Source organism: Myotis brandtii, unplaced genomic scaffold, assembly GCF_000412655.1.
Source record: "Myotis brandtii unplaced genomic scaffold, ASM41265v1 scaffold160, whole genome shotgun sequence".
Classification (NCBI taxonomy): domain Eukaryota; kingdom Metazoa; phylum Chordata; class Mammalia; order Chiroptera; family Vespertilionidae; genus Myotis; species Myotis brandtii.
The window spans coordinates 1,334,560-1,348,867 of NW_005355833.1; the positions used below are offsets into that span (position 1 = coordinate 1,334,560).

Genomic DNA, 14,308 nt, shown 5'->3' on the forward strand with positions numbered 1-14,308 from the left:
AATTTGCATGTTTGTCTTTTATTAGTGTGTGTGTGTGTGTATATATATATATATGGAATATAATGAACAAAATAAACTAACAAAAGAGATCCAACACATGGAAGCAGGGAACAGAATGATGAATCTCAGAGGGAAGAAAGGGGAGGGGGGGGCAAAGGAAGAAATTAATCAAAGAACTTATATGCATATATACATAACCATGGACATAGACAATAATGCAGTAGGCCTTGCAGAGGGCAAATGTGGGGTGAAAGGGGGTCAAAGGGAAGGGGAAAGAGTACATTTGTAATACTTTCAACAATAAAGATAAATTAAAAAAAAATTTTTTTTGAAATAATTTTAGCTTTATAAAAAAGTAACAAAGCCCCAGCCAGGTTGCTCAGTTGCTTGGAGCATTATCCTGAACACCAAAAAGGCTGCGGATGTGATTCCCAATCAGAGCACATTTGTAGGTTCAATCCCTAGTCTGGGCGCATAGAGGAGGCAACCGATCAATGTTTCTCTCTCACATCAGTATTTCTCTCTCTCTCTCTTTCTCTTTCTCTCTCTCCCTTGTTCCTTTCCTCCTTCCTCCCCTCTCTTCCTCTCTCTAATAATTAGTAAACATATTTCCTTGGGTGAGGATTTTTTATTTTTATTTTTTAATCTTCACCCAAGGATCTTTTCCCATTGATTTTTAGAGAGAGTGGAAGAGAGAAAGACAGAGAAATATCAATGTGAGAAAAACACATTGATTGGTTGCCTCCTGTAAGAGAGGAGCCTGCAACCAAGGTAGGTGCCCTTTATCGGAATCAAACCCAGGACCCTTCGATCCACAAGCTGACACTCTACCCACTGAGCCAAACCAGCTAGGGCTTGGGTGAGGATTTTTTAAGTTGCAAAAATAGTATATGCCCTTCACCCACCTTCCCTCAATGTTAACATCTTATATAACCACGTTATAATTATAAATGTCAAGAAGTTAATAATGGGGTAGTGCTATTAACTAAACCACAGACTTCATTCAAATTTCGTCAGCTTTTCCACTAAAAGCCTTTTTTCTCTGTTCCAGGGTCCTACACAAAATTGAGCTGTCAAATCTCCTTAGACTTCTCCAATTTCTGACAGTTCCTGAGTCTTTCCTTGTCTTTTATGACTTTTAAAGAGTCCTGGTCAGTTATTTTGTATAATGTTCCTCAATTTGGGTTTGTCTAATGTTTTCTTATTATTAGATTGAGATTATGCACCTTTGGCATAAACAGCACAAGTGTGAGTGCCCGTTTGGTACAGACCATGGGGAGATGATGTCAGTATATCTTATTACTACTGGTGAGGTCATCTTCATCACTTGAAGTAGTATCTGTAAGTTTTCTAATATAAAGTTACTATTTCCCCTCTGCAATAAATAAATAACTTAGCAGAAATGCTTTTAGACTATGCAAATGTCATGTTTCTTCTAAAATTTTCATCTATTAATTTTAACATCCATCAGTGGATCAGGCCTGCAAACAACTATTACTGTGGCATAAAGAGAAAGTAGAGATTATAGTAGTTCCCTAACAAAAGAATATTTATAGTTATTTCAACTAAGCTCCTTGGCTTTCTGGCTTTTGGACAGCAGACTAGATTCTAGTTTCAGTTCCAGGACCTTCTTATTAGATACCCTTAGGTGAATTATTGAACTGCTCTGGGCCTCACCATCATCTCATAAAATAACTTCTCTGCCAAACTTAATTACAGTGGGGCCTTGACTTACGAGTTTAATTTGTTCCGAGACCAAGCTCGTTAAGGAGCTCGTTAACTCAAATTACTCTATCAACTCAATGCAAAAAATCTGCCGAGAGACAGCTGGTATCTCAAAAAACTCGTTAGTCGGGACACTCGTAAGTCAAGGCCCCACTGTACCAGGTGAGAAAGAGGATATATAAAAGAACTTTAAAAGGATGTGAAAGGGTTTATAAGGTTACTAGAGGCCCAGTGCATGAAATTCGTGCACGGGGGTTCCCTCAGCCCAGCCTGCACCCTCTGGGACCCCTAGGGGGATATCCAACTGCTGGGACCGGGCCTAAACCGGCAGTCAGACATCCCTCTCGCAATCTGGGACTGCTGGCTCCTAACCGTTCACCTGCCTGCCTGCCTGATCGCCCCTAACCCCGCTGCCTGCCTACCTGATCGCCCCTAACTGCCTCTGCCTGATCACTCCTACCTTCACCCCTTGCTGGCCTAATTGACCCTAACTTGCCCCCCTGACAGCCTGATCGGCCCTAACTTGCTCCCCTGATGGCCTGATCGCCCCTAACTGTCTCTGCCTCGGCCCCTGGCCTAAGCCGCAGTCTGGGCTCCTTCTGTGGGAGGCGACCTGGTGGATCAGGGGAAGGTGCCGCCCCCATTACCCAGCTGCTGCTGTCACTGCTGGCCTGAGGCTGGCCCTTCACAGCTGCGCCTTGGCCTTCGCAGCCATGTCTCAGCCCTCGCAGCCGCTGTGGCTTTGTCCAGAAGGACATCCAGAAGGTCTTCCAGAGGACATTCGCCCTAATTAGCATTTTACCCTTTTATTAGTATAGATATTATTCTTGATACCATCAACTCTAACTACTGTTAAATACTATGAAAAAAACTGTGTAATATGGAGATATAAAGCTGTTTCACCACCTGGTCCTGTCTGTTTTAGCTACATGATCTGAATCAAGATCTTGCTAAGAGAATCAGAGAGAAAAATGATACAGATTTGCAATGTGTTTATTCTTCCTCCTTTTTCTGATAGCCATCTCAAGGCTCACATTCACTTGGGGTTACACTATCAACTTCCTTCCCTTGCCCATATATAAAGTCAATATTCCCCAGATGATTTATTTCCTGATACATTGGCTATTCCAAATTCCACAGAGCTGTCTCTTAGCAGCCAAAGGAGGAACTTACCCACAATGCTATCGACCTGAGCATCTGCTGTATTAGCTGCACCACTCCGACGATCCAGGAGGGATTCAGTCCTATCTGCTGCTGGCAAACGGGGCTGCTGTTGAGGAACACACACAACACACAAGCAATACTTTAATAGCAGGCTACTTCAGAACTAAATCCAAAAGGCTCACACTTCCACCCATGGGCTGGCTTTAGAGAAGCAATATTAGGGGCTAGAGACAAGGAGAGATGAAGAAGGCTCAACATCACATAAAAAAATAAATGGCTAAAAATTCACTAACTTAGGAGTATTTTCCTTAAAAAAAAAATTAGAAAGTGTCATGATTTTGCTACTATTAAAACATAGTGGTTTTTTTTTAAGATCCATGCTTTATTCGAAATGTGAAAATGAACACGATCATATCATAAACAGCTCAGAGACTGATGAAAAAGATGCCTGGAAGCACAATGTGGCCCTAAGGTGCCCTTGGTTCCAGCATGTCGACCAAGGTAAACTTGGACCAAAGTCCTTGAGGACAGAGGGTTGAAATCAGCCTATTAAGCTCTCTGAGGGCAAGGACTTTGCCTCAGATTTATACAGGGCCTTGTACATGGGAAGTACTGAAAAAGAAACATCAATTTTATTTTATGTTTAAAGATCTGGAGGCAACTTTATGCCTCAAGGAAATCCTCGCACTTTTTGAAAAGCACGCTAGCAAGAACACATGAAACCACCCAGATTGCAAACATCTTGAAAGGCTCACTGCTCTGATGCTGAACCAGCCTCTCTCACAGGTACCAGGCACAAGAGGACTGCTGTAGATTCTCCTTTTATCTATTTTTAATATTCTCTGCCACTTCTTAAATGAAAAGGAAAAAATAATAAATGATGTAAAGATTCATAATGACAAGGAGGAATTAAAGTAAAAGAGGAGAAAAGATAAAGGCAAAATCTTTACCTCTGAGTGACACGGGTCTGCTGATCCAATGCTATGGTTTGCTCCAGCCAATGAGCTGAGAAGGCCAAAGCCTTGGTTCCTATCTGAAAAGAAAAAAATACAATCACTGAAAATTTTAACTTACATTTTAAGTTGTTAAAATGACTGTGATGATGAAACAATGGCTAGTTCCTCACTATAAAAGTTCTAACTGTAAAACATAGTTTTTACCAATTACCATACTCTCTAAATACGGAATAATTTTCAAAAATCAGAGTATTAGTCCAAGTCAAATATAATGACAGAACCATTATAACATATCTTCTGTTTGTCAAGATTAACAGCATTAATGTTTTAATAGTCACTATGAATTAGTAGTATCCCAGTGTTTGAAAGTGAAGAGGAACATGCATGCCTTTTTTGAAAAACAGCTCTGATTTTGATATAAATGAGCTACTTGCAGTTAAGGCCCCTGATACTCTCGATATTTGTATTTACAATGGAGGACAAATCTAGAGCAGAACGTCTAGAACTGATGAAAGTAAAGGCCCAAGCCCTGATTTGATAGTGTTCCCCCAAACCACCTGGCACTTATTAAAACTACCCCAGTATTCAGTAGGCAGTATTCTCCCTACTTCCAATGGAGGCAGAATCTCTGAAACAGAGGACGAGGAATCTGAACTTTTACCAAGTACTCCAGGAGAGTGTTAGCATCAGGGACACTGAAAACAAAACACTGCCACAGAGTAAAACATGAAACCCACATCTCAAGAGTCTAACAGTATAGAAGTCAAAGAACTCTCTCAAAAAAAGACAACTTCCTCCAACCTTGCCTTTCCTCTCCCTAGCTCTGCTCTCTTCTCTCTTTCAACCACCTACAAACTTCCCGTGTCCTCTCCCCTGCCAGGCGGAACTGCTGTCAGAGGCTCCATCACACACAGGTATCAAAGAGAGCCGCGTGCATCTCAGCCCTCCTTCCTTTCCCCTGGGGGAGATTTGCCTTTTCAACAGGGACAAAGCCAATGTGTGGCCTCCTGGGTCTAGACTGCAGCTTGTTCCAACCTGACCTCTCACCACATGGGGAGTTGCCTCGCCTCCCTACTGCATGTGGCTATCAACCCGGTACCTCGGCTTTGAAGGCTTCAATTCTGAAAGCCTGCTGCTGCCCTGCTGCTTTTCCTGCTCCACAACCTCACCTGTGACAGCAGGGCCACAGGTGCAGGTGCACCCTGGAGCCCCTTTCACCTCCTTGTCCAGCTTGCTCATTCTGGGAGTAACTCTCCAGGCCAAATGCCTGGATGTGCTCCATCCAGGACCAGGCACTGAGGTTTCAACGAGGTAGGCTGAAGAGGCTGAGAAGCAGTTCCATGTGGTGTCCCACACTGATGGTTCCACTAACGAGGGAGATTTATTCAAACAGCAACATAATTCTTTCTTTCTGGCCAATGTGCTATAGACTTTACAGCAGTTGTATGCAATTGTGCAATACTCAGACTGGGATTTCACATGTCATGAGGATACACAAGGGCTCTTATAAAGTACTTTAGGCTCTTTGTACAAAAGGCATTATCTGAGTAATAGAGTACTGCTGTAAGAGAACACTTCTATTACTGAAAATAACTTGGATTTGGGTAATTTTCAAATCCAATTCACAAATCTCTCCATATTCCAATTCCACAGCTTATGTTTTTCCACTGTTGGGCAATATCTAACCTTGGCAGGTCAGACTGCAATCCAAGAAGAAGAATGCCATCTTGGGTATGTTATTAGACCAAAGCAGTCTATTTAAAAGGCCTCATTCCTTCAAATGGCTGCCGCGAAGGAGGGGATCTGGGATAGGCAGGAGTTAGAGGGAGCTAGACTCGTTGCTGAATACCGTAAACTTTTCATTTCATGTTCATGTGTTTACTAGTCAAAGAGATTTGTTGTTAATTTAACGATTATGTGCTAAATGTATTTACACAATAAAAAAATGAACGTCCCAATTTTTCAAAATTATGAAAAAGTCAGAATAGTGGGAAGAGAAGTGGGCTAGGTCAGAAAGCCTGGATTTCATTCCTGGCTCTGCCTACCAGTGCGATCTTGGACAAAGCAATCAATCTTACTGTGCCTTAATTTTCTGTCCTGTGAAATAAGAGGGTTACTATACATGATTGCTAAAGTCTATTCTGCTCTAGAAGTTAGTGATTTTATAAAGTAAAGAGGTATTCTTTATCTTCTCTTGACAGTAACTTTGAGTTGGCTGGGCTTAGATATTTTTAAAAATTACTTAATAGAGAGAAAAACAAGAACCTTACATTTCAGAACCCTTCTAAGGTTCACAGATGACTGAATTTATAATCAGGTTCTGGGCTAATTAAAATAAGCTTGAAGGACTTTTGCTCAGTATTTTCTTATACACAATGGAGCATTTAGTTAACAAGAGAGTTCACTATGTTCTTACTGCTTATATTTTAAGAAAGTTTTACGCATAAATTTTCCCAATTAGTAAAGCAATTCATGTTTGTTTATCCAAAGCTGATTGCTCAAAAATCTTGGCTTTTACTTTACACATTTACAATTTTAAAGAAACTCAGTTTTGCTTAGTTAGTTCAATGTTTAGCAAAATTCTGCCCATGTGCACCCTCTGTAAAGACTATTCTTCTTATAGAAAAGGATTACACAAATCTTCCCTTGTTTGCCAGATTTTTCTCCACCGATTCAGGGCATGGAAATGCCATCCTATTAAGAAGGATTTATTCTTTTAGCAGGTAGTTGTTGAAACTGGCTTTAGTATCTATGGTTTTATTGATACCACAAAATACTAGAGTAGGAAGGAATAAATTAATCCACCTACTCAACTGATTCTTCTGGAACCTCAGAGCGGCGGAAAGGGGAAGTTGTTAAGTCATTTATTCTGAAAGGCATAGTAAGTATATTAAACTCTGGTTATGAAAACATCCCATTCAATTTCAGTAGACTAGTAAATTGGCACCAGTGGAACAACAGATAAAAATGACAGTACCATGAAGGAAAAAATCCAGTGGTGCTGGTCATGAGCATAGAATTCTTCCAGGAAGTGTCAGAAACAAAACCAAAGCCTCTAGAACAGTGATGGCGAACCTATGACACGCGTGTCAGAGGTGACACGCGAACTCATTATTTTGGTTGATTTTTCTTTGTTAAATGGCATTTAAATATATAAAATAAATATCAAAAACATAAGTCTTTGTTTTACTATGGTTGCAAATATCAAAAAATTTCTATATGTGACACGGCACCAGAGTTAAGTTAGGGTTTTTCAAAATGCTGACACGTCGAGCTCAAAAGGTTCGCCATCACTGCTCTAGAATAAAAATTTGAAATGGGAAATTCTTAAACCTTGGGAGGAGCTTTTCTTATTTATTTTAAATGAAATTTTCAAAAAAACTATAATATATGAAATTACGTGCATATCCCTTTACAAATCTAAAGGCAATGGTTATTTTAGAATCAAAATTCATCTCACATAGAAATTTTGACATGCATTCCATGAGACATCTAGAGAATTAAAAACCTAGGCAAAAAGGGAAATTTTAATATGGGGAATGGGCAAAGTCATTCTTTAAAAAAGTATTTTTTTCTTCTAATTTTCTTTGCTCTCTCCACTAATTTATCAAGGCAATATGATAAGCATATAAATTTGGAGATAAAGGCATGGATTTGAATCCTAGTTCTACTACTTACTGCGTGGTCCTGTACAAGTTATGCCCTTGTACCTCAGTTTCTAGATTCATGCAGAGGGTATACCATTTCTTACCTTGCAGAACTATTATAAGGGTTAATAATCATAATAGCTAACATGTACTGAGTGCTAACTACAGGGTGGGCCAAAGGTAGGTTTACAATTGTTCATATGGAAAATAACACAATAATTACTTAATTAATAATTATACAAGAATAAACTGTTTCCTGTACTCACAACTGTAAACCTACTTTTGCCCTACTCTGTATGTGTAAGCTTAACATTCTCAGTACTAAAGATGCAATGCTCCTTTAATCCTCACAATTAACAAAATATGCCCTCTACACACAAATAGAAATCAACTTTTATCTCCTTTATTTTGTTATCTTCTTTACAGAGCGTTTATTATTCTTTTTTACAGAGTAAACTGTAACTCAGAGAGATTAAGTAAATTGTCCAAAAACACACAGCTAGAACCTGAACATGAAATCCAGAACTCTCTAATTATCAATTCCTCTTTCCATAGAGCCCAGAGATAACATGAGACAGTTAATGCTTAAGATACAAATATCGGATATGACACAAACCTGGGTCAAATGCAAAAATATGTCTTTTTATTCCCATATACCGTAGTTCTCTTTTGTCCATAATCCTTCATTATATCCCTGGTTTAGACTGATTTCAACTAAACTAAGCTCAGGACTGAATAATTAATCATATACCACTTTAATGCTTCTCATTAATTCCAGCCCAGCCCCATAACTCCTGGAGGCATTAGTCACATAAAACTAGTGGCAGGCAGGTGGTTAACCCTTTGTACACCATAAGCATCTATAGACGCAATTAAATTCAAAATATCGGGGAGTGTGGAGATGGTTTCTGTTTTGGACCCATGGCAGTTAACTGGTTAAGACTCACTATCCTTTCACTGTCCCTCAAGTGTACCTAAAAAGGGTTTTTCAAACCAGCACTACTGACATTTGAGGCTTTGTTGTGTGTGTATGGGGGTGGCAGGGAGAGTCCTGTGAACCTCTCTGCCTATACCCACCAAATGCCTACAGCACTGCCAAATGTCCCCAGAGTTGAGGGTGGGGAAAACACAACATTACCTCCAATTGAGAACCACTGATACAGATCTACTAATGAGGAAAGGAAATTTTTGGCTAAAATTCTCAGGTTTTAAGTAATTTCTTGAAAATATTTTCAATGAAAAAAGAGAGTAAAAACATTTAAGAGATTCCATCTTATCTCCTGTTAACACAAATATCTCCCCTCTACTCTGGAAAACTTCTACAGATGATTTTAGCTCACAATCACTTCTACCTCAGTGCCATTTGCCTTTTATGTCCTGACTATTCAATTAGGCCTTGAGAGAAATGCTAGCATAGGTACTTGTCTGGAGTCAATCTGCCATCCTTAACTATATTATAAATGCCTTGCACACACAGACAATACAGCTCCCAGCAGAGTGTTAAGTATACAGCAGAGATGCTGAAATATCTGCTGACAGCCCCATATGACAGAGGTGCAAGCATTAGCTAAACATAGACATTTTTACTTTAAACTTATATATACTGATCCACAATATTAAGAATTTCCGTAAACACAGCCCCAAAATACAGCCTCATATGACAGAGGTGCAAGCATTAGCTAAACATAGACGTTTTTACTTTAAACTTATATATACTGATCACAATATTAAGAATTTCCGTAAACACAGCCCCAAAATGCCTTAGATGACCTGTTATGTATTTTCTGTATTCATAATTCAGCTTTTATTTCCTTAAAGCCACAATTATTTGGCATCATCTTAAGAAGTTCGTTTTCCCCATATTTTAAGGTTTTTCACATCCCCTTTCATTCCCCACAAAATATTTTCGTTTCCACCCATGTGATAAACATGATCAAACTTACCATAAGCACAACTAAGATATTTCAACTTACACAGAAAAGCTGTACCTATTTTTGAATGGTATTTTTAAATCACACCATACTATTTACATAAAAACTTATTTTAAGCAGTGCTTCATTAGAAATGATTTCACTGATATCAGGGAAATAAGCCTATACTTTTATATCACCTTTCACATCTGCTTGATAAATTGAAATGTTTTTAAAATAAAAAATAATTAGAACTGATTTATTCTTTTACTAAACTACTGCTCGAAAAGGGTAAAACTTCGAAATACGTTATTAAAAACAGCACTTATTTTGAGAAATAGGCTGAAACATTGCATTTGGTTCTGGATTCTGGAGACGTGGATCTGGGCTCTTCCTATGACACTGGGGACACCTGCTCAACAAGTCAGCAATGTTTCTGCCAATCCTTGAGCACATAATGAACTGAACCAGAAAGTAATACACAGTATTTTCTCTCTTTTTCCTGATGGTAAACGATTTTTTCATTGTAGAAAATTTGGAAAATAGAAAAAGTATAAAGAAGAAAATTTTAAAAATCCCCAAAGATGCCAATTAATACTTTGGTGTGTGTGTCCTCCTAGTGTTGTTTTATAATATTTTTATTTATTTCCGAGAGGAAGGAAGAGGGCGAGATAGAAACATCAATGATGAGAGAAAATCATGGATCAGCTAACCGGGAATCAAACCATGACCTCCTGGCGCATATGTCAATGCTCAGGAGGCTAGGCTACAAATTCCTTTTTCTTTTTCTTTTTTTAAAAATATATTTGTATTGATTTCAAAGAGGAAGAGAGAGGGAGATAGAAACATCAATGATGAGAGAGAATCATTGGTTGGCTGCCTCCTGCACACACCCCACTGGGGATCAAGCCCTCGACCCAGGCATATGCCCTTGAACCGAATCAAACCCGGGACCCTTCAGTCTGCAGGCCGATACTCTATCCACTGAGCCAAACCGGCTAGGTCCAGGCTACAAATTCTTAATAAAGTGAACTAAACATCAAAATGAGCACTGTCCTTTCAAAGGTCTCGTAAAGGAAAGCGTTACACTACTTCTAATAATGCTCCCATTGTGAAATCCAATCTCCGGAGTCTGAAGCACACTCTTGAAAATTCTCAAAGGAATGTTTAGAATCAAAGCAAAATATCATTTAGAGCCAAGTGTGGGGAATAATGAGAGCAATGAAACAAGACTTTTATGGTAAAGGAAAAGATAATTTATCTTATGTGTGGTTCACAGCCATCTCTAAAAATAATTCCAAAGCAAGACTACCAAAAATGTTTTGCAAGGTGGCTGCAGAAGGAGGCCTGTATGTGCTACCACAGTGACTAATCTGAAGAGATTTCCCATCATTCATTTGCTTATGGACAATCTGGGGCATTATTTCCTAAAACAAAGTCTCACATTTGACTCACACATTTATTCCCTTCCAGCTTCTCTAATTTTTCACAATTCCCTCTTCTCCTTTTTCTCTTACAACACAATCCCCCACCCCGCACCAAATTATGCCTTCAGTATATGTCTTATTTATCTTAGTTTTGATGATAATATTCACAGTTAGACAGCTGTCAGAGATTACTCAAGTAATTTTTCAGTTCCCCAATATTAGGCGTTGGGATAAAGAGGAGCAACACATTCTGTCTCAAGGAACTCAGATCTATAGACTATAGCTTTGGTATAATTCTACCCTATCCTAGGGAAACTGGGGTCCAGAGACATGATGCCATCTTCCCAAGATCACCTAGCAGAGACAGACCCCACTAGAATCCTCCTCATGAACCATTCTTCCTCTCACTGATTTGATATTTTATTTTCTGTAACACTAAATTTAAATTTTTATTTAATCATTTCTTACTCTCTCTTTTTAAAAAACGATTTCTATTATAGGCATTAGCCATCTACTGTCTCAGGAGAGTAGCCCAGGCATCAGGTAGCCAGACAGATCTTGTGTTTTTGGCACTCATTTCTTGCCACTGCTCTGTACATCAGTTGCAAATGATTCCTTAAACTGGAATCTGGGATTTCTGCCATGGTATCTTGTTACCAAGTAAATTCAGGGGAGCATGCATTAATAGATAAATAATTCTTTCCATTTATAATGGGAAACAAAACTATCATAAGAAATAATCATTTCTACTATTAAAATCCCACTTACTCCTTACCCACCTGCATCACTGGAGATTAAACTATTATGGATAAACATTCTCAGGGCTTTAGAAATACAATCTCTACAATTATTGTTTACCACTGAGGGACCAAAGTCACAACTCTAATATTTGTTTAGCCTAATCCCTCTTTCACTGATTAGAAACAATAGAAGATCACAGAATTTCCTTCCTTGCCCTTCACTCAGGGGTGGTATTTGCAAAAAGACCCACTGAATACCTGAGATCCGTAAGTACAGACTAAACCCCTCATGGCCCTCCCTCATCAGTGCACAGGTGACAAAGCCCAGCATGGGGTTTTTGGGTAAATTAAACTGACACTGCTACCCTCCCATGTGAAACAGTGACAACTTCCTTTGAAAACCAAAACAACGCATCAGACTTCTTTTCTTTCCCCTTCAAATCAAACCTTATTATTTACCTAGTGCTCCCAAGTCCAAGGCACAGGGCTGAGCATAATGCCCAGACCATCTCATGAAAATAAAGTATTTTGCAACCAGGCTTTCTGGCGTACCAGATAAATAAAAAAAGAAGTTAATCTCACTGGAGACGAGACAGGTGAGGAGAATCAACTTTTAAAATCTGTCACATTTGGCATAAAGCACTGACCCACAGTTTCTCCTTTCATGGTGATAATAAGGGGACATTATCAAATTATATAGATAGACCCAAATAGTAGTTCTCCACAGCCATAAGCCCGGCTCTAACAGGGACTGAGGGTAACTCAAGTAGGCAGCTGAAATTCTATCCACATCCCTTTTCTTGAGCCACAGCCAGACTTTCAGGTCTAGGAAATGTAAGACAAGACAGCATAGGAGAGGTTATACAGTGAGCAAACTGATGTGGATGGAGACGTCTAGAATGCATAGCCCAATTGTAAACACTCCTAACCACTTCGTTTCCTGGACCATTTTGTTATGTCTTTAATGCGTATAACGGAAACTCTGACTTCCCTAGAAGACTGACCTTTACAATAAATACAATGATACCTGGGGATTTCCTCTAAGATAGAGCTAAGTATCTGCAACCAGATCCAGTGTTTCTCAACCATTTTCATCAGACCCCTAAAGAAAAAACTTCCATTTCCGTCTCTATTCATAACCAACACTTCTGACACTAGATGTGTGGGTTTTCCACACCAAGCAATTCTCCAGTTCTCGGAGGATACCAACTGGGTGTCCTACAATTTAACTCAATTCTGCCCCCTCCCCCCCCGCAGGTTAAGGGCAAGGTCCCACTAAGCTGTCCTCTCCCCCACCCCACTTCAGACACCAAGTGCAAGTCTCAGGTTCTCACCTGTACTTCTGATCATTATTTCTAGTCTGTCTCATTAAAATCTTACTCATGCCAGAACACCTACGCTGATGGGGTTCTATAGGGATGAACTCAACTAGCTCTGCCAATAATTTCCCACGCAGCCTGGGTAAATTATTTAACCACTGTGCTCATTCCTCTAACCAGCCAATAATGTAAATCAGCACACTGTAATGGAAAAACACACAGCACTCCTGGTCAGGAGACCTGCCCTCGGGTCCCACCTTAGTTACTGACTCACTGTGAGAATACAGGCAAGTCCCCTCTCCTTCCTGAGGCCTCATTTTCCCACCTGTAAAAGGAAGATGTCATACCAGATGCATGCATGGAGATTCTACATTCTAAAGGCCTGTACCTAGCTAGTTCACATATACTAGCATACCAAACAAAACAATGCCCCTTATTAAATTCTATAAAATTCAACAACATGTAATTCAAAGAACAGCCAGTACAAGACTTAATAGAAAAACCATTGCATAGAAAAATACTGGGAAGGAAAACATGATTGTTTTCCAAGATAAGCCTTTAAAGTTTGGGCTACATACCTTCCTAACTTGAATTAAATATAAGTGTCATTCATGAGAACTATTGTAGCCCCTTTGTGAGCCATATCAATTTTCTGCCTGGATCATCTTTTAGTGTAATGTACTCCATAAATTACCTCCTGCTATGTTCAATAATGCCTTCATTTTATTTTTAAGCTTTAGGGAATGTCCCTAAGTAATAGCAGTCTAGGATTTGGGAAATCAAGTCCATATTTACCCTATTCATACCCTAACTACAGATTCCAATTAAATCCCTTCTGAGCTTTGGTTTTTCCAAACTTAACCTACACTAGACAATCTCTATTTTTCCCATCTCCTTGTTCACTTCAGCCATGTATTCCCATGGTCATACCATAAGACATTATTATTACCAACTAGAGGCCCGATGAGATCACCACAAAAGTAAGTGTAGTAAATAAAAAGAACCAGGGACTCAGCCCCTGGACATTTCAAATTAAGAGGACAGGGAGAAGAGAAGGAGCCAGCAAGAAACTGAGAAAGATTGATCAGTGAGGTAGGAAAGCCAAGAGTACAGAGTTCTAGAAGCAGAAGTGGGATGTTGTCAAGGTGAAAGGAGTGATCAGCTATGCCAGATGTAGAGAAAGAGAAGGTAGAGAGGAAGGAAGGAAGGGAGAGAGGAAGAAACGTGGATTTGTTGTTCTACTTATTTATGTACTCATTGTTTGATTCTTGTATGTGCCCTGACCTGGATCAAACCTGCAACCTTGATGCATCAGGACAAGGCTCTAACCAAAAAGCTACCAGGCCAGGGAAAATAAGTTGTTTTGTGTGTGTGTGTGTGTGTGTGTGTGTGTGTGTGTGTGTTTGTGTGTGTTTAAATA

At 39.4% G+C, this 14,308-nt stretch overlaps 1 protein-coding gene across 1 annotated transcript in view; it reads right to left on the reverse strand.

Moving 5' to 3' along the window:
- AAGAB (alpha- and gamma-adaptin binding protein) overlaps positions 1 to 14,308 on the reverse strand; it is a 45,265-nt gene that overhangs the window by 7,112 nt on the left and 23,845 nt on the right. The window contains exons 8-9 of the mRNA XM_014536297.1: positions 3,840 to 3,922; positions 2,899 to 2,995 (exon numbers count right to left, since the gene is read on the reverse strand). Coding sequence (XP_014391783.1) covers positions 2,899 to 2,995; positions 3,840 to 3,922 — 180 coding nt within the window. The remainder of the gene's footprint in view (positions 1 to 2,898; positions 2,996 to 3,839; positions 3,923 to 14,308) is intronic.